Below are 21,777 nucleotides of genomic sequence, written 5' to 3' on the forward strand. Positions count from 1 at the left end.
GGCTTTAGAAGAGTATTGTAGATGCAGTTTGAGAGGCTTTTGAAGAATTTTAAATTCTCTACAGTGTAAGAAAATTTAATAAATATTTTAAAAAGATTAAACAAACATTCAAAATAAATACTTCTTCCAATTGCATTTGCTTTGCCTTGCTCCCATTTACCACTCAAAAGTATCTCTATTGAAACTCCTGTAGCACCTCTCTCTCTCTGTCTCTCTCGCTGCTATGCAAACGCACTTTGACCTTTTGCATACACACCTTTCACTTGTCTCTCTTTCTGTATGGCTGCCTGTCTGCTCGTTTCGTTCGCTTTTCTTTCTCCAATTTTGGCTTTTTCGCCGAAATGTCATCAAACCAACGCGCGCGATGTCGGCCGGGGGGCTATTGTGGTTGTCGTTTCCGGCTTCAACTGAATTCAATGTTTATCTGAATGTGGAAACTGTCTCTGGTCTTTGCTCTGGTAAAATGTTAAAGTTAAATCAAAAGTCTCCGCCGCCGCAGCCGCCATCATGCCACACCACACGGAGGAGGTGAGAGCTTTATGCAAATCCTAGCACACACACACACACAGAAAGAGGTCCTAAACGCAAAATGCTACTAAGCCCACTTACTTACAATTTAGCAAAGAAAATAAAAACCAAAGAGAGAGAGCAGCACACACACAGAGAGAGAGAGAGAGAGAGAGAAAGAGAGAAATCATATTGCGAAAAACGAGAGTGTAAAATTCTTTATTTTTTTGCATAGTAGTACATCCCATAAAAACGGAGGGCAACAACGAAAGAAACGAGGAGCAAAACGTAGCGTAGCGGAGGAATAAAACAACAAGCAACAACAACAGCAAGCAGCAGCAGCAACAAAAACTGAATCCCAGAGCTTTATGGCACACACACACACACACACAGACCGACAATACACAGACATACACTCGTATAACACTTGACTTTATTCGCAAGTGCCTTAATAGTGTGCGTGTGTATCTGTGTGTGGACTACTTTCTGGTTCTGTGCGGGCGTTCGGCACAAAATCCAATCAACATAACGAGCTACAAGCGCCGCTGAGCGCCCCGGCATAAAAACGCAAAAAAAAAAGAAGATACATACATATATGTACAGGCATATACACAAGTGGTGTGTGTGTGTGTAGTGGTTGTGCGTGTGTGTGTGATGTGTGATTGTGTGTTGGAAACACTGGAAGAAATTATGTTGCAAGGGGATAAGGCCCCTTAAGCCCCAAAAGCCCCCCCTGGAACCCCCAGCCAAGCAATGAATGGAATCCCCCATTGAATAATCTTTTCAAAATTGTGATTGAAGGAACTTATGTCGGGGATTTTGGTATAACAAAAATATGAATAAATGTGAAATAAATCTGATAGATTGGTGCTCTAAGGATTCAGCAGTGTCAGCAGTGGAATCCTTGGGAATAAGTCCTTTTGAATTTAATGAAAATATTGAGAATAAATATGGGGCGTACGTTTTTTGATGCTGTTCGATCACTGTCTGTGGCAACATGTTCGATCATTCCTGCTGCTCTCTCCCAGTGTGACTTTTCTATTATTAGTTTCAATTATGACATCTCTGCCAGAAATCTAACAAAGCAAAACATTCCCCCCCTCCCCAACCCAACTCCAGTCATAATCAATCTTTAAATCGCTTTGTGCCACAGTTTTCCATTCCGTTCATTCAACTTTTGTGTCTTGTGGCAGCAACAACAGCAGGGCCAAAACACCAAGGCGGCTAAAACGGCGGCTCTAAACCAGCGGCTGACTGACAGAAGTGCTGCAGTTGTTGTTGTTGCTTCTGTGTGGGGGGGAAAAAAACATTGCCCAAGCTGGAAAAGTGTGTCGACGACACCACACTCTCACGCACAAACAAATGAAATAAAAGTAAACCCATTTACACCACACACACACACACACACACACATAGAGTCAGGAGAATGGGGTGGGGGTAGAGGGGCATTTGGCGCCAACTGCTTTGGCAAGCTGCAAATGTGGGACATTTGGCAGTCGCATTCGCATTGTTAACTTTCTTTGACAGCGGGCCAAAAAAAAAACAAACACAACAAAAATAAGGGACCTCCTAGGGTCCAATGTCCTCTCCTCCAGTGCAATCGTTGGGTCTTCGTTTTATTTTTCTGCTTATTATTCCCCTCTCTGCTTGTTATACCCACCCACCCGCTGGGTCTTATGATTTTGATTGGGGCTAAAAATACATCATAATGCGTATTTATTCTGCTTTGGAATCAAGGCTGTGTACAGTGTACCACCAAATACTCGAATGATCGGTACGAGAGTAAGTCAACCCACGCGGAACATTCTTAAATTACTCTCCAATTCTCTCGCACTCTTTACCGCTAACGAGAACGAGCAATACAAATACAAAAACGAAAGCTTAGTGCTCGAAATATCACCAAAATGCGGGGTTACTTATCAGCAAGTTGAGCGCAGGTAGAATTGCAATGTAAATACTAGCAACAACACTTTTTCAGAGTTTCTTTTCACCGTCACCTTCTTCGCCTTTCGATGCAGGCAAGGGCCTGCCATGCAGAGCAATAGCTCTGAATATTTGTTTGTATTGCGCGCTGCAACGTAAATTGCAAAAACACTTTCGTGCTTTTCGAGACATGAGCGAACGTGCAAGGGCGTGTGTACGGCAGTGATGAGAACTAGTCGCACAGTGGTACTCAGACAGTAGTATGATATTTGTTTCTATGAAAAGTAATCCCACAGTAGTCCCATAGAGTATAATATCCTAAGCCGATAATTGAATTCCGGTTCTGGCATTTTTGTTCCCCTAGGCTTTGGCTCGCCACCTGGCTAGAGGCTGCACATTTTTGTTGCCTAGATCGGAACTTTCGTACTTCATTAAATGATTTGAAACACCCCTATGAAAATATCTACACTAGTCTCGCAAAAGAATGAACTCAAATCTCCCTCCCCCTTGTCATATTTTTGCCATAATTTTCTTCACACTTTTCTTCAATGGCAAAACCAATTTGCATGCAATCTCTCTGATGACAAAGAGCATCACACTTGCTTTGCTTTTCATCCCACAGATGGGTTGTGTATGGTGTGGCCTTCCGTTTCTGGCCTTTTTTCTGTGGTGTATCTGTATCTGCAACTATGGCCACAGCTACAGCCGGTGGGTGTCCGTGTATTTATGGGTTGAAAATTGCAGGCACAGCAGCAGCAAATTAACACAGCACGAACGAATCGCAATCGAATGGCCAGCCCAGCCCTGCCCAGCACAGCAGTCTCCTGTGTTTGTAGCCTGTTGCCATTCCATATAGCATGCCCCATGCCACCCATATTCCTATTATGATGCCCATTGTGTATGTGTTGTATGCCCCTTTCAACAAATTGATTATTTGCATGGAAATCCTACAGCCTGCTGCCTGCTGCCTACTGCTGCTGGCCACAGGAGCCGCCTGCAACAACTATGTATAATGGCACTCGACTCGGTCATGGCCACGGCAGATGTTCGTTCGTTCTGCCTGCCTGTCTCTGTCTGTCTGTCTGTCTTTCTCTCTCTGAATGTGCGTCAGAAATGGGCGTGGCAGCCACACGCACTTATCGCCCATGCAACAGCAACAGCAGTGGCAGCAGTGGCAGCAGAGACAGCAGCAGCAGGCAGCCCATCGTCCACTGGAGTGAAGAGAAAAATTCTTATAAAAGGATTAATTCGATTCCAATATACGCACAGACGCACACCGCACATCCCCCTAGTATTCTGGATTTCCACATTTTCCATTCGGTTTTTCAGGCATTCCTCTCGTTTGGGGCAGCATCTCTGGCCGGCAGATATCAGCCGGGGATATTGCCAGTCATTGTGTGGGGCATTGTTTTAAATGCCCCGAAACCATAATGATTGTTGCACAAATGAAACGAAGAGAATGAGAGGCAAGCAGCGAATGTCTGCGAGTGTGTGTGAGAATATGCGTCGAAAGAGTATGCCAGAAGGGTATAAGGAATGGAGAAACTGTTCTGCAAATAGCAGATAAATATCCTGATCCTGTTAAAAATATGTACACAATTCCAGTATTGAAAATTCGATATTTTAAGTAAAAACGTTTCATTCCTTGGCCCAAAATGCTCTTAAATGAATCCCCAATCGTTAGAGCATTTCAACTTCATCTTTAGGTCAGCGAAACTTTAACTCCTTATTTTCGCATGGCCTTTTGTGTTCGTTGTGTGGCTGAGTGGCGGATTGCAATTTGCATTTTTCATGCAACTTAATGGAAGCGTCGCTACCTCCCGAAACCGATTAAAGCTTCATTTATTGGTGTGGCAAAACCTTTTAAATTTTCAATTTCGGGAATCAAGTGTGTGTGTGTGTGTGGCATAGCGCAGGATTAATTGAATTTATAGCCACACACACACACCACGACCTGAGAGATAGAGACAGAGAGACACACAGAGAGATGCAAAGAGACGGAGCCACAGATAGAGACAGAGATGCACATCTACAAATACAGGAGACAGAGACGGTGAAGGGGAGGATACACACGAACGTTGCATAGATTGAATTGCATTTCAGGTGATGACAGGGCACAGATTGGCCAAAATGGTATGTTAATTGGTCTAAATTTGATTTCCAATTTAATATCACACGCCGCACACGAATGCCACAACGCCAGGTGCCAGGTGCCAGGCGCCAGGATATCAGTGTGTGTTTTTGGGGGTGTCAAGGTGGTGGCCAGACCGAAGCTTAATCAAGGCGCCAATCCTTGTGTTTTGTGAGGTGCTAGAAATTATTCAATGAAGTACCCCAGTATCGATGTCATTATCAAATTAGTTAATATTTCTGACCGCACTCTCTCTTGCATTTCAGAGGCCACAACACATCAGCATCTGAGCAGAAGGAGGAGGAGAAGGACCCTGGGAGCCACACCAGTTATCCACATCCACATCCACGCACCGAAGGACACACACACAGCAGGAAGAGACACACCGAGGCCTAGCCATGGGCAGTGGACACTATTTCTGGGCGATTTTCTACTTTGCCAGCCTCTGCAGTGCTTCACTGTAAGTACAGTAGACCTACCCCGCCTCAATCCCACATTCCCACACACAGACACACACACTCTCATACAGTAGCTGCAAATAGTAAGCCACCAGCATAAGCTTCTTCTTGATTTTTCTACCATTTATTATCGCTTTAATAATAATTATTTTGTACTACTTCAGCTTTTCTCTGTACTCTCTGTATACAGTAACTGCTAAAAGTAAGCCACCCAACCAACCAACCAACCGCTTCTTCTTCATAATTTTTGGGTTCGCGTGGCTCTGTCGTACAACTGTTTCACATCAGCACTTGAGCGCCGGAAAAGTGGCTTTCCAAAATTGGCAATTTACATACAAATGTCATTAATTTGTTTGCGAACAGAAGCAGAGCCATGCCTCGCTTTCGAGGGGCAGTAAATACGATATATGTATATATGTATGTATATTGTATATGCTGTATCGGTTAATGCCCCTCCACTTTATGGCTGAAGTAGTCGTGTAGTTTATGCCTCTTTCATCCACTTTACAAAACACAGAATAATCGTACACTCCGCTGCCCCCTCTCTCTCACTATCTCATTAAAATGTAATCAAATTTTCGTGTAATATTTTTGTCGGAGCATAAATTTTGGAATTATTTACGCTCAAGTCGAGGCCAGAGTCAGCAGAAAATCCGCATCCTCTATGTGACTTTGGTTTCTTCTTCTGATAAGTGCGACAGTGTATAATAATCTCTCTCTCTCTAATGATTAAAACCAAAATGAAAAAAACACTCTGATTCCACCTCTAATTTGTACATAACAAAAAAAAAATAATAATAATAATAATAATGCTGTATGAAGCTTTTCTTTCCAAAAATATTCAACATAAATTCAAAGCTTTTGTCCAAAGAAAAATTTGCTTATAAAATTATACCGTTCGTACGTTATCCCCCATATCCTGATTTCAGAGCAAATAATGCCAAAATAAATTTCCGAGAAAAGGAGAAAAAAGTCTTAGATCAAATTTTAGGTGCAGGCAAATATGACGCACGTATACGACCATCCGGAATCAATGGCACAGGTGAGAATACCCCTAACATAACAGCAAACTATTACTACTACTACTACTATTACTCCATATGGAATACCCTTAACTTTTAGTTTTGTGTTTTTTTGTTTTAAAGCTTTTTTTCCGTTTGAAGTGCTCTCAAAAAACATACATATATGATATTTAGTGTTAGATATATGTATAACGAAAAATCGAATCGAAATTATAGTGATATAATCTAAGTAACTAACTTAGTTTAGTATGCCATTCAGTTCGCTCAGAGTTTAGTTAAGTTAATAACTTCACTTTTGCAAAATGTTGTCGATAAACTCACAATTTAAACCCAAACTTTATGCCAGATGGTCCCGCCATAGTCAGAATCAATCTATTCGTACGAAGTATTATGACGATTAGTGATATCAAAATGGTAAGTCCACTCACACATGGAGAACCAGCAAAGCAAAGCAAAGCAAGAAAGAATGAAAGAAGCCAGTAACAGTCATTCGATATCAGAATTTGATAAATTGGATAGAGATTCGATAATACCCACGCCCCCCAATCACACTCCCATCTCTGTCTATGTCTCTGTCTCTCTTTTACTCTGTCACATCTCATCTAGAAATGCTCTTGCCTCACACAAAACACACACACACACACACTCACACATTTGTTTTTTCGTTATCTCTATTTCTTATATGCGTATAAATATATCCGCCACCCAACCCCCACCTCCATCCACTCCACACATATTGAGTTTGATTTTTGCCACTTTTTTATGGCAGATTTTTGTACAAGTCTTCCTGTACTGTACTTCCTGTATGTACATTTATCTTTACGTTCCTGTTGTTCTGATGGGCTCTAGAGACCCAGCAGTCAATCGTTTGTTTGTTTGCTCAATTCGATTATTTTTTGTTGTTTAGTTCCTGGCTACATTCAAACTACATCCATACTTGAAAGAGTTGCCCACTTACCGGAGTGGGTGGTCCAGTACGTTTCAAATGCAATTTTGCCCAACCCTCCCCCGCCCCACCCTTTGCATATGAATGTATGTATTTTTTTATCCATTAATACAACCCATTTATTGAGCATTTAAAATCGATTATGCCCATCCTCTCCTCTGAATTACGAAACGATGCGCAAAGTTTTTGCAAGAGTTCGTATTTTGCATTGGACTTTTTTTTGTTTTGTTTGATAATTTAATTACGACTAAAGTTTTTTGATTTCAATTTTTTCAGTTCATTTATGTTGACTTTTGCCACAGCAGCAGCAGCAACAACAGCAACAGCAATGACATCCAATGACATCATTAATAATGTAAAAGCATCATAAATATTTGCAAAAATAGCACACACACACTCACACACGCAAATATAGTCGATACAAATATATGAAAAATATCCGAGTACACATAAATATCCACGCTTAAAGCTCTATTAATATTCAACTATTAAGGCATATCAATTAGCAGTTTTTTTTCCGATACAACTCACACGAATTTCCATTTGTATTTTTTTTCATTTTCCACACATACACACCACCACCCCCGTATGAGCCAAACCCACAAAAAAACACCCTCCCCCCTCGAAGGTCACAAACCACCGCCACCACTCCATAGACAAATAACAAAAGCAATTTTAGTATTAGCTTAACTTAGCTTATACAGCAGAGAAATACTCTTTACGCATAGCTTTAACTTCTTTGTATCTTTAGAATTTAAGTAAGAAAAAAACACCAAAAGAAAAGCCAACGGGAAAAGAAAAGCCATAAAATAAAACTATATTACAGTTGGAAGGCGGCCACTACCAAGGAAAAGTGTGTTGCCTGCTTTTGGGGTGCCACAAATAAAATCTTGTTTCTTTTTTGGTTAATTTTTTTAATTTTCTCGGGAGCAACCAACAACTGTTGTTTATAAAAACAAAACAAAAAAATTATAAAAAAAGTATTGTACCCAAAAAAGTATTGTCCATATGTATCGTCTACCCCTGCAGATGGTCCCGCCGTTGTGCGCGTCAACATATTCGTACGAAGTATATCGAAAATCGATGATGTGACTATGGTAAGTGCCCCACGCCGCGTGTAATCCTCCACAAAAGAAAAAGAAAAAAAAGAAAAAAACAAACTGCAAATCTTAGGACCCTTTGAGCTCCTGTTCAACTCCTTCTCCTCCTTCTCTTCGTGTGATACTTGATAGGGTTGTTGTCGTTGTTTGTATTCCGCTCTATTTCTCTCATAGGACAAAAAGACAAAAAAAACACCACAGAAAAATAATATTATAATAAATATTATATTATATTCTATATCTATATCTATTTATAATACATATCAAAGAACTATGTTTGACTATCGATGTGATTAAATGATTTTTCGTCCATTGATGATTTCCTTTTGTAAATTTTCGACTTCAGTTTTTTTTTCGAAAGTTTTTTAGCAAAATTCTCTCGAATTCGTTTTATTTCCATTTGCATTTGTCAAATTAGAAAGTTTTCTTACGTTTGCATTGGTAATTGAATTAGTTTTTCCTTCTTTTCTTCATTATAAAATAACAACAGCAAAAATGTATAAAAATAACAACAACAAAAATGTCTTTTTGGATCTCTTTCCTATACACATCTCTCGCTATCTCCTTCTGTCACTCACTAGCTGTCTATCTGTCTCTCTCAATCTATCTCTTTCTCTCTCTCTCTCTATTGCTATCTCTTTTAATTTTAAACAAAACTAATTTTTAGATTAAAAATTACTTTCTACAGCTCTCTCTCCCTCTGTACAAAAAAACTCTATAAAAATCGTAATGTTAAATGTTAATTATTAAATTAATACTGAATTAATCACGTATCCAAATTTAATTATTATTCACTCAAAATGCGACCTACAGATGTGCCTTCATGCGGAGGATTCAATTTATAAAATATTGAGATTTTTTTATCAATAAAATTTACTTAATTTGATTTATAATTTTTATGCTGCTATTCGTATGTACAAAATATTTAGTGGAACAATGGAAATGAAAATGTGAAAATGTGTGTTCTTGTTTTTGTCGATGTGTGTGCTTTTGTGTATGTGAGTGTCGTCCCCCCTAACAACCTCTAACCCCCACTCTTTTACCCCGTAAAACTCTACTCGAAAAAAAGTAATTCAATGGAAATAGTTTTCCTTGTTTTTTGTTTTGATTTTCCCCCTAAAATCAGTACTGTAATTGAATATGTGTGTATGGCATGCATTCTTCAAAGAGCAATGAAAAACCATGCAAAACTCCTACCATAAATAAAAAATAAAAAATATAGAATGAACAAAAATTGAAACTACAACTAAAAATACAATTAGCAAGCGAACTAAATCCAGAAAAAAAAAACATAACATACAGAATATTTCATTTTTTCAAAATGAGATCCATGCAGACATTTTTCCCCATTCGAATATTTTTGGTTTACAATTCAATTAAATATTTGATAAATTTTCTGATTTTATTGATGAGTTTTTATGAGTTTTTTCCTTTGATTTTCCATAACATTTCGTGCACACACATGAAAATTCATCAAGTAAATAGTTTGTAAGCCTTAAGAGTTAGTTAGTAAGTATGATTAAGTATGATCCAACTAAGTTCAGGTCGGATGGGATTGATTGATGATCGATGATTGATGATGCATTTTTGTAGCTAATTTGGCCACAATGGTGAAGGTGAACATGTTCCTGCGATCCATATCGAAGATTGATGATTACAAAATGGTGAGTCCGACCAAAGGATCGTGCACAACTTCAACTACAACTACACAACCACAAAACTACAGCTACAAATACACCACCCCCAAAAGCCGCTTACTTTCTCTCACTTTCGCTGTCTGTCAATGTGTGTGTGCGTGCCGTGTGTGCGTGTGTGTGTGTGTGCTCGTAATACATACAGAAATATCCAATTATTGTGGATGCCTGGGAGAGGCGGCGCTGCGCCTCTCTTCCAATGGAATATATGTACATTTTTCTTAAACAGAAACTAAATTAAATTGTAAACTTTATAATTATATTGTATAAAATATACGTGTATATCTTTTATTGTACAAAATACGAGTATTTATGGTTTTCTTTTTACGTTTCTCTCGAATCAGAGGCTCTCCTGCTTAAACGCTTTTGTGTCTCTCTCTTCCAATCACCGCCAAACGCCACAAACGATGTCACATGTCAGAGATCGATCGAACTCTGGTCTCTTAAATGCAAGCAATATACCAGCGAAAGTACTACTAAAACCTACGTTTAAGTCTTAGCTATAATTTAAGCTTAAATTTAAGTGAGAAATGAACCCACTAACCACAGATACAGCCACCGCCATTCACCTTAAACCACCTTTGAAACCCACAAGAAAACCCACGCTTCCCATTCAATTTCATTTTCCTTCGGTTTCCGTTTTCATTTAAATTCAAATTTGGACAAGAAAATAGGTTTTGAAAATGCTTAAACATACATGAAAAACCGGTATTTACTTGCAGCATATAAACGGAAAATTTAGCCACAAAGCCATTTACACAACTCAACATTTGCAGTTTGTCTGCAGTTTTGCTTGCCACAAAAAAGTGAACAGTTTGGACAGCTGCCATTGCCCCACATAACCAAATTATTTCTAATAATTATTCATTTTTATTCACTTTTCCTAATTGGAAAGGATTTTCATGTTTATCGGTTAACATTTTTGATAGTTTTACGAGTGACAAGCAACAACAGAAGTGGTAGTAGCTCTCATTAGGGCAAACAAACAGGGTTTTCCATACTCTTTTTGTGTGTTCAGAGTCCCAATTTTTGAGTTACAAACGTTCCTTCCTTCGATGTGTGGCATTTTCGACCACTTTTGGCATGAATTTTAATTAGTGTTTTTGAATAAAATTCCTTAGGAATACTACATTAAATTATCAAAGATTTACCGCATGAAAATTTAAATTTTAAGTTAGATTTTAAGCCATAAAAAAATTATTAATGTTTCAATATTTTATAGACTTTTTTTAAGGAATGTTTTAGATATATACAAATACGATATATAAATGTTTATGATTCTATGTTTAAGACGCCTTTGCTTTTGTCCTTTCACTCCAGCTTGCCAACTCCTTAATGCTTGTTGTTTGCTCTTTTTGCCTGCCTTTTGCCTGTGCAACACGTTGCATGCCCTGCATTTTGTTGCATTATGAACTATTTATTAGACATCAGACATGAAACAAAAAAGCTGAGGACCTTTAAAATCATATATATATATATACTATATATAAAACAGATATATATTCAATATACATGACAACAAAATACCCCCCAAAAATTTCGCCACGCATTGCTCTCGCCTTTTTCATATTCCAACCAAAAAAATAACGTAATCAATTTCATTCTTTGCTTAAAGAAAAAAACCCCCAATCAAGTAAAATTAAATGAAAATGAAAATTCAATTGAAAACCTCCTCCTCTCGAAACACAAAGAAAATTCCCATTGAAATTTGCATTGTAGTTGAAAATTGAATTGAACCGAAAAATGTATCCATGAAAGCTCCCCTATTTGATTTCCTTTACTAATGAGAGTTTTTCTTTACACCAACCTTCGACGGGTCCCTCCCCCCTCGAATATACTACGCCCTGCAGGAGTACAGTGTGCAGTTAACATTCCGAGAGCAATGGACGGATGAGCGTCTGAAGTTCGACGATATCCAGGGTAAGTGAATCAAAAATATTTATGTGCAAGTCGAAAAATATTAGTATGAAATATTCTAGAACAATACAATAGAAAATACTATAAAAATAAAAAAAAATACCAGAGAATATAAAAAAAAAATAAAAAATTTATTCTAGAAAATATCAGAAACTATAAACTTGAAATATTGCATACATAAAAATGCTAGAATATAAAACTTAAAAAAAAAAGAAACTGAAAATATATAAAATCAGAAGCTTTTCTTTGCGTATAATCATTTTCTTTAATATTTTATGTATTTTTGTATCCGATCTTTCAAAGGTCGGCTCAAATACCTCACACTGACGGAGGCGAACCGAGTCTGGATGCCGGATCTTTTCTTCTCAAACGAGAAGGAGGGACATTTTCACAACATAATCATGCCCAATGTGTATATACGCATCTTTCCCAACGGTTCAGTTCTGTACAGTATACGTATCTCGCTGACATTGGCTTGTCCAATGAATCTCAAACTATATCCATTGGATAGACAAATATGTTCATTGAGAATGGCCAGTTGTAAGTGTTGAAACGATACAGTATTTAACGGGCCAACTAACACCTAACATTCATAACCCAAACCACAGATGGCTGGACCACAAATGATTTGGTGTTCCTTTGGAAGGAAGGTGATCCGGTGCAGGTCGTTAAGAATTTACACCTACCTCGCTTCACTTTGGAGAAGTTTTTGACTGATTACTGTAACAGTAAAACCAACACGGGTACGTTTCTGTTCGTTCCTCTTCCGCCTTCGAAACGTTTTCTTCGTCTCTACTCGCTACTCTACTCTACTCTGTTCTACTCGCCTATGTATCCATGTATCCGTATCTATCTTTTCCATAGCTTGTTTTTGTTGCATGCCACTTAACCTTTTCAGTAAATGTATTATAAACAGCCTCATAACCACTTCATAGCACACATTTCCATATCGTTTTGCGTCCTGCTTTCTGCTGCCGAGAATCCCCCCCGAATCGAATCCCGTAAGCAGCAAGTTTTTACGACTCACAAACACTTCCATTCCATAGTCGTAGTAGTCGTTCTACACTCGCATTTAGATACACTTTCAGGAACACAGATACCAGTTTTTACCTTGCTGTTTTTTATGAGCCACATGCGCGCGCTCTTTTACCCCGCAAAATGTTTTTGTAACTATTCAGGAAGCAGGAGGGCAGGAGAGCAAAAAAAGGGCAGGGAAGAAACGGAAGAAATGTAAGAAGCAAAAATGTACGACAAAAGCCGTAAGGAAAGTAAATTAATCGAGGAAATTGTCTGCAACGTTGTTTAAACTTTGCACAAAGAGACATCGAAGATGATTCCCAATGATGATGAAGATGATGACGTTGCTGATGCTGATGACGAGTGAATGCAAATAACGAATGCAAAAAGATTCTTTTTTTTTATACAAGTTCTGGGGAAAACTACTCTGTGTGTGTGCGCATATTGGGATAGAGCGCAAATACGAGTAGAGGATGGATTCATTTGAGTTTGTTTACCCAAGTATTTTCAGTATTTATTTAAGGAAAAACTGCACCTTAAACGCCTCAAACGTTAGAGTAGCATTTAGAGGAAGTTATTTTAGCAGTTCGTACGCAATCAGTGCCCTTCCCCCCATCATTCACCAGCCTTAAAGAGTTATTTTAGGGCGCCCTGCATGAAGCACAGTATTAAAAACAAAAAGGAAGAGAAATAAAACTCAAGCAACATTCGTTTCAATTCTCTAAAATCAGTGAATATCGTAATTTACGAGGGACTAGTTCTCATTTAAAGGTCTACACCTCTGCCTTGCAAGACCTGGCATGTTCGTTCATGTCTCGAACGGCCATTTTGCAGATCTGTCGCTGCGCGTAATACAAACAAATATGTATCATATTTTATGCGGCTGTTCCTCTGCATTGCAAAACCTTGCATGCATCGAATGGCGAAGGTGACGCCTAAAAGAAACTATGAAAAATTGTTGCTGCTATTTACATTGCAATTCTTCCTGCGCAGATCTTGCTGATATTATTTTTGTTTTCGTATTATTCGCTCGTTCTCTGTAAAGACCGTAATAGTCGGCCGGGTATATATGACTACGTGATCATGCAGGGGCTCTAGTACTTCTAGCATTCTCCATCCTCCCAAAAAAAAAGTCATTTATCATTTACTATCCTCAAAGTTCGTGTTAGCATGAGTCTGAATTTACCTCATTTTCTCCCTCATTTTAAGCTAAACCACAAAATATAAAAATACAACCATATATTGTTGTAGTGTTCTCTAAGATATAAAATACATATACGCGTATATATATTAATATAGATGTTGCAGTAGTGTTGTTTGAAATTTTAGAACTCTCTCTATCTCTCTTTTTCTCTGTTCGCATTGAAAACTAGTTGCTCACATAAAGTTTATTAATTCTATATCTTCTATGAGCGTTTTTTGCGGAGTAAGAAATGTGTGAGAGCTCGTGTTAAGGTGTGCGTGCGATTCGATTCTGCTGCAATCAGAAAGGCGAGGCTGCTTCGTTTGATTGATGAAAGCCCAGCCAGCCGAAAGAACCAAAACAACCAAAAACCAAAGGCAGAACAGAACAGAGCAGAACCAAAGCCAAGAGCCAAAAGCCACAGTGCGAAATGTGCCAGATGTGCCAGGATGTGCAACGATATATTTGTTCCAGAAACCCAGAAAACCTCGAATACCCAGAACCAGAACCACACACGCAGCCCAGCAAACGCTTACCAAACAAATCAAGCACACATATGTACCTACCATACACAGAGAGAAAATTCAATGAACTAAAACGACGAAACAAAATGAAAATTTCCCTAAAAACAAAAATATCATGGGAAAAATATGAGAATGTTTTCAAATAAAATAAAACACCTTTGTCTTGAAGAGTATGGAACGCATTTGCCAACAAATTAACGGAAATGAAGCATACAACAAAGGGGCGGTGCCCAATGGGGAGTGGGGCGTGCTGGGAGGGCGTGCCAGGGGAAGTGTAGGGAGAATGGAAATTCGAACATCGAACGTCGAAAACTTCATTTCCGTTAAGATTTTTGTTGTGCAAAAAAATAAAGGAAAAGAAAAAAAAGACAGAAAATTGAAATTGCTGTTGATATACTTTTTGCCTATGATGCAATTTTTCATTTGATTTTTTAATTTTCCACTCTCTGTGTGTCTCCCTACCAGCTTTTCTGTTTTTCCTGTAAATACATTACCACACACCCCCACTCCCGTTTTCCCCACTGCCTATGCATTTTCTGTTTTCTGAAAAACCCCCTCCCCAGCCCAGTTTCTGTACAGACAAAAAACAGAGCAAAATTCTTCTCTAATAAATGTGTGATTTTCTTTTTTTGTTTTCTTTCTCTTGGCAAAATTTTGTGGAAAGCAATACACAATTTTATGTTTCCCATCTCTATCTCTCTGTCTCTCTCTAAAATCTCTAATCATTGTAAATTATATTGGATATCACTAATTAAACTATCTATCTGACTGTGTGTGTACTATATGTGAAACAAAAACAACGAATACGAAAACGAAAACGAAGCAAAAGAAAACCACTTTTAAAGACATCCTTCCCCAATTAGATTTTGAGTTTGACACAGTTTTATATACCTTGTATACTCATAGGTGAATACAGTTGCCTCAAAGTCGATCTACTATTCAAGCGAGAATTCTCATATTACTTAATACAAATTTATATACCATGCTGTATGTTGGTCATTGTATCATGGGTATCATTTTGGCTGGATCAAGGCGCAGTGCCAGCGCGTGTGTCATTGGGTAAGTAAATGCAGGATATTCCACAGTCGAAACAAAACAAATCGAATTATGTTATGTCCTGAGAATGTCTACACAAAAGAGATAACTGCATTGAGCTCGATCACTCCTTGCCGCTCTCTCTCTCTAGTCTCGTATTTATTTTAATCTATGTATAATATATTCTGTACTTTGGATCATCCATGCGATTAATCGAATTTCTGTTGACAGGTGTCACCACTCTATTGACCATGGCAACACAAACATCGGGCATTAATGCATCACTGCCACCAGTATCCTATACGAAGGCGATTGACGTGTGGACCGGCGTCTGTTTAACCTTCGTGTTCGGGGCATTGCTTGAGTTTGCCTTAGTGAACTATGCATCCCGTTCAGGTTCGAATAAATCTAGTAATTGAGATTTGATATGCTTCTTAACAACCTTATAAATGTTAATTAATCGATGGTGTTTTTTCCTTTTTTTTACTACTATTTTTGACTGTTGCTTTTTATTGTAACTCGAGTGAAATAATACCAATACTACCTATATAACATATACATAGTATAATATGTATATGTATATGTCTGCCGTTAAGTGTACATACAAGAACCAGTAACCAGTAACACAACCAACCAACCAACCTGTCTGTTTATCGATTGACTTGAAGAAAACACAGAACCCTGTGTGTTATCGATTGTCTTGAAGAAAACACAACTCTGGGCGCCTGAACTGACTCTTAACGCCACTCACACACAACTGTACCACCCAAAACAGCGGACCGCTTAACACACTCACACACTCTTCCTCCTACACAATCTCTGGGCAGGAGCCGAAGCCCCCCCACATATATGTCTATATATATATATATTGCCTTATATCTGAACAACAATGTTTAGTCGTAGAACTTTCGATATGTGTACTATTTTTCGTTTCACTTAATTTTCATCTTTTTGATATCTAACCACAACAAAATGATGTTCTACGTGTGAATCTATACTAATCCAATTTTTCTGTTTTACTCTCTTACTTTCATTCCGCGCCCAAAACCATCCATCCACCCATCCATCAACCCACCAACACATCAATTCCTACAAAATACACCCTATGATCCCCTTTATCCATCCACACAAAACTTCTGCAAAAACCTCACGAAAAAAACGCGTTTGAAAAAAACAACAACCCGATGAATTTTTCCTTTCTGTTCGGTTCTTCGATGTTGTATCAAAAACAAAAAATGCTTGTAAATATAAAAAAAAAAAAACAAATACTTTTTGTATAAACTATAAAAATGATGTGTGTGGTAAACAAAAAAACAAAATACCTATAATTATTTTCATTATTTACAAATTTCTTTGATGGAAACTTGTTTCGAATCGTTTAAACGTGTATTTTTCTGTATTGTGTGACTATCTCTCTCTGTCTTTCTCTTTCTGTCTGTCTCGCCTTAAAACACTCTCTCACTATTGCTGTCTAACTGTTTAACTTTACTGTGTGTGTGTGTGTATTAAAATGCATCTAAAACTGTATAAAAAAAACACCATCGAAAACATCCGACAACCTTTTGTGGAACATATAAATTCTTGTAAACATCTATCCATCACAACATGCAACATTATATATCCTACGATATGGTATATACGGATCGGGCCGCAGACATGCATAAGGAGAATATGAAAAAGAAGCGCCGAGATCTGGAGCAGGCCTCCTTGGACGCCGCTTCAGATCTGCTCGATACAGATAGCAATGCAACGTTCGCAATGGTACTTACCTCTTGATATACTATCTCTCTAATCAATCATATTTCTATAGGGGGGGGGGGGGATGTACTTAGAAAAATACCAGAAACTAGTAGAAAATAGCAGGAAAAATACAGAAAAGTTCCGGAAGAGAAAAAGAGAAAATAAAAATTAAAAACAAACAAATAATAGAAAATGCTATACAAGAGTCAGAAAATATTTTATAACTACCAGAAATTACTAGAAAATGTAAACTAGAAGCAAAAATATCAATTTGAAATATAGACAAATACTAGACAAGTACCAGAACATCTTGGAAGAAATCAGAAAAGCATTGGAATAAACCATACCAGTAAATACTAGCTAAAGTCCTGACAATGTAGAACAGAAGCACAGAAAAATAACAATATTTTACTAGACATCCATCCGAGTGCGTTTTTTAAGATATAGGATATCGAAAAACCAACCTAAAAGGTAGATCTTGTCTCTTAAATACTGGCTATACGCAATCGCCGCTAAACAAACCCCCAACGGCGGGTACTTGTTACTCTGCTCCCATTTGTTTTTCCTTTCGAAACAACAAACATCAAAACGTCGAATTGGCTAAAACGCAACAAATTGCTATGATAAAACTATTAAAACAACTATTTCCTTTTATATTTGCCTCTTTCTTTATTACCACAACAAAAACAACAACCAAAACTTTTTTCAAACGTGTACGTACCACACCACAAATAAACAACAACCAAAACAACCGAAACAAAATATATGCAAAAACCTTCAACCGAATCATCGCAAAACCACCACTCGACCGGGAATTGAATTGGAAAAATTGCAATGAAAATGAAAATTAAATGAAATTTACGCACATGCCCCCTGAAACACCATCACCACCACCCACTGACACACCTGCCAACCTGCTCGAACCAACCAAACAACCAACCAAACAACCAACCAACCAACCCATCGAACCACCATCGAACCCTCATTTGTTTCATGTCAAACGGCATCGCAATATCCACGCGGTGGCGGCCAACAGAAACCGCTAGTGCGCCATCCCGGCGATCCTATGGCCCTCGAGAAGCGTCTCCAGTGCGAGGTGCATATGCAGGCACCCAAGCGACCCAATTGCTGCAAGACCTGGCTATCGAAATTCCCCACAAGGTAACTGAGATACATGGCACCGCCCCCTACCCCTCAAAAACAATGGGGTAGTGGCGGGGTGCCTAGTAGATCTCTTGAAATATACTTTAGTTCTATCTGTGTGTTGTGCATATAGTAGTTGATGGATTTACTTTTTGATGTTGTGAACATGTGTACTACTACTATTCTCTATTATATTCTCTTTTCACTAACTCTTGTTGACTTTTTTGCTATCACATCAAACAAAAACAATCTCTCAAACAGTCTCTCATTGATTCCGACTCTCCTGTGAAAAACAACACCCGAAAAATCTGCCGCTTGCTTGCCGTTTGTTAAAAAAAAACTTCAGTTTTTTGCTCGCTGATCATTTATGTTGCCAAAATTAAAAAGAAAAAAAAGTGAAGTTGAAAAAAAAAAAAGTAAAAAAAAAATATTTTACTAAAAAATAAAACAAGAAATAACAACAGTGTGAAATTTGACAACAAAAAAATTATTTTTGAAAATTTTAACTAAAAAAATTGTATCTTTTTATTTCTAAAAAGTGAAATTTTTTATTGCTTTTGTGCCTTTTGAAATAATTTCTTGTGTGTGATTTGTTTGTTTTGAAAATCAATCAATCGAATGTTGTGTTGTAGATACAACCCCCCTTCCATCCCGACCCCAAACCCCATCCTACCCTCTGTAGATACCACCCCTCACCACACCCCTTGCACTTATAATTTTCCAGCACGTCACACGCGCCCCACCTCGCCGCCTCACACACATTTTTAAAACAAACAAATTATTTTGCCAAAAGACACAAATTTTGAAATGAGAAATGAAAATTTGAAACTGAAAAATTTGGAAACCAAAAACCAAGAAAAAAAAACCGAAAAACCGAAAAAAAAGTAATCACAAATCAAATCAAAAAGCCAATCTTTAGATGATCAATTAATATATATTTTCTTCGTACTTGTTGAATATTTATCCAAAGACAATGTTCTAGATCGAAGAGAATCGATGTTATATCACGGATCACCTTCCCGCTGGTCTTTGCCCTCTTCAACTTGGTCTACTGGAGCACATATCTCTTCAGGGAGGAGGAGGATGAGTAAATGCCGTTGCCAATACTTAAATTTAAAACATAAAAAACTTAAAACTTAGAAATGAACAGCAAATGTAACCGAAACACATGGGAAATGATTGTACTAACCTATTCTTTCAATTCTTTTTCCATTCTTTCCACAAATTTTGGTTCTCATTTGGATTCATTTTCATGCTCTTTTTGTGTTGCGTTTTGTGTTTTCCAAATGATTTGTTGAACCTCAAATAAAAAGGACCTTCTAAGGACCGCCAACGGCTATGTAGAATCCAAACGAGAGAGAGAGAACGAGGGGCATGCCCCCAAAGTACAGAAACAGAACAGAGTTATAGGCAAGGCTTCAAGGCACTTCCATTAAAGATTAAAATGATAATTCGAATGATGATGATTAACAATTAGTTCTTAAGCTCAATTGATGATTCAAAAGTGTGACTGCATAGTAGTTAATGTTATTAATAATTATAAAAAAAAACACACACACAACACACACACACGACACACACCTAAACAACAATTGTTTGAGTTAGACTAGTTCAAAATAAATTTAAAAAACAAATTCAAAAATTACACAAATTATTTGTACTTAAAACGAAATTTGATAAGTTTAGCCCTAAATCGTAAATCCAAGGATCAGCGGTCGAACCATCGACCATTTTTTGTACATATGAATGAATACGAATATAAGTTTTAAGCGAAACAACAACCAACAAAAAATCTCTAGTTTAAAAACAAATTCGAATTGTATAAAGAGCATTGTGTAGATATTTACTAAGTTTAGTCGATAAACCCGAAGCGGAAGCTAAGCGAAAAACTCTAGGTAAAAATTCTAATAAAATTATATGTTCATTCATCGAAAAGAAGATATCGAATAAAACAATCGTAAGAAGAAAGTCCTCTGCAAAGCACTCACTAAAAAGAAAAAAAAACTAAATCCCAAGAAGTATGTTTATTTTAAGGCCAAACAAAAAGAAAATGGTTAAAATGGTGGGTATTTTTGCATCCGTTTTCCTAGAACTCCTAGAATTATTCTTTAAAGCCTGCTTTCAAGTTTGAGCATTTGTTAAAGTAGTTTTACAATATTTAATACTATGAAAACTATTATGGGAATATTCGTAATCCTGAATTCTTATTTGATTTAAACACTAGACTTTTATTCAATTTTCCCTTATGTATTCTGGGTCCAAACGGCTCCGTTTAGCTATAGTTTATTTCCCCGTTTTCCTTAAGTAGAGTTACTAATAAAAATATATAACAACTAAAACCAATTAAACAGACAATACAAATACGTAATCGAATATCGAATCGGTTCGATAACCGATATATAGAGCCACCACCATATAGAAAGTTCTTTGCCAATAATCCAAAAAATTTAGACCAAATTTTTTTGGTTATTTAAGTGCCTTTTTTCATACGAATAAACACTTCCAAGACATCCTCTCCCTTCGACCTTCGATGCACTTACAGCTTTAACTTTTAGCCAACAAATATACTAACAAAAGTACTAACTGAATTCTACATAGCAACAATAAAAACAACAAAAAAAAAAGAATCAGTAAAACACTTAAAAACTTTCAAATAAAACAAACATTTTTTGTAGTTCTTATAAATATTTGTTATTTTTAAAGCTTGTTTCGTCTTTTACTTTATTTTTAAGTTCTTTGGAAATGCTTTTCGATAAATTTTGCTTTGAATTTCATTTCGATAACTAAAAGGTAAGAAGAGAAATTAGAAAATACTAAAGAAGCCCAAAAAATGAAAATCAAAAATCAATGAAAAATGAAAAACTTATGCTAATATTTAAAAGACACTACACAGAAAAAGGCACCCATGCATAATAATTGTTGTCATTATAGAACATAAGCAAAAACAAACTTATATGTAAAAGAAAAATTCTAAAAAATCGATAAATCGATATATGTTGATCACCGATAACTTTCGATAAATCGATAACATATTGATAGATGTGCATTCATGTTGTAAAACTTGTGCCAAAAACCTTAGTCGAAAGAATATCGAAGATAAATTGGTGGTGACGATGAACGATGACTATAGCGATAACGATAAGACGCAATAGTTGTAATGTAAATGAAAAGCTATTACAAGCTAGCAAAGAAGATCGATAAAAACGATAATCGATGTACGATTTAATGATAACTATAGCGATAGTTGATAATGTAAATGAGAAAGCTATTGAACATACAGGGTTTTTAAATGTGAGCATATAAATGTTGAAGAAAGAAATAGAAGACGGTGGAGAATAGAAGAAATACTAGAAGAAGAACACGAAAAACACACACCAAGTTATCGATAGTATATCGATTGAAATAATAAGAACAATTAGGCATTTATTTATGGTGGG

At 37.1% G+C, this 21,777-nt stretch overlaps 1 protein-coding gene across 24 annotated transcripts in view; it reads left to right on the top strand.

Moving 5' to 3' along the window:
• Positions 1-21,013, top strand: part of LOC111069896 (glutamate-gated chloride channel) — a 37,610-nt gene extending 16,597 nt beyond the window's left edge. The window contains exons 2-13 of one of the 24 annotated variants that reach the window (XM_022360082.2): positions 4,828-5,021; positions 5,949-6,061; positions 9,681-9,751; positions 11,632-11,701; positions 12,002-12,238; positions 12,307-12,441; positions 15,329-15,481; positions 15,689-15,868; positions 17,112-17,217; positions 18,200-18,358; positions 19,311-19,427; positions 19,654-21,013. In XM_022360082.2, coding sequence (XP_022215774.1) covers positions 4,960-5,021; positions 5,949-6,061; positions 9,681-9,751; positions 11,632-11,701; positions 12,002-12,238; positions 12,307-12,441; positions 15,329-15,481; positions 15,689-15,868; positions 17,112-17,217; positions 18,200-18,358; positions 19,311-19,427; positions 19,654-19,663 — 1,413 coding nt within the window. In that variant the 5' untranslated portion in view covers positions 4,828-4,959 and the 3' untranslated portion in view covers positions 19,664-21,013. Of the gene's footprint in view, positions 1-4,827; positions 5,022-5,948; positions 6,062-6,387; positions 6,456-8,016; positions 8,085-9,680; positions 9,752-11,631; positions 11,702-12,001; positions 12,239-12,306; positions 12,442-15,328; positions 15,482-15,688; positions 15,869-17,111; positions 17,219-18,199; positions 18,359-19,310 lie in introns of those variants that run through there. The other 23 variants (XM_022360086.2, XM_022360088.2, XM_022360084.2 and 20 more) reach the window with 23 other exon arrangements.
• The last annotated feature ends 764 nt before the right edge of the window (positions 21,014-21,777 follow it).

This window comes from Drosophila obscura, unplaced genomic scaffold (assembly GCF_018151105.1).
Source record: "Drosophila obscura isolate BZ-5 IFL unplaced genomic scaffold, ASM1815110v1 contig_4, whole genome shotgun sequence".
Taxonomy (NCBI): Eukaryota; Metazoa; Arthropoda; class Insecta; order Diptera; family Drosophilidae; genus Drosophila; species Drosophila obscura.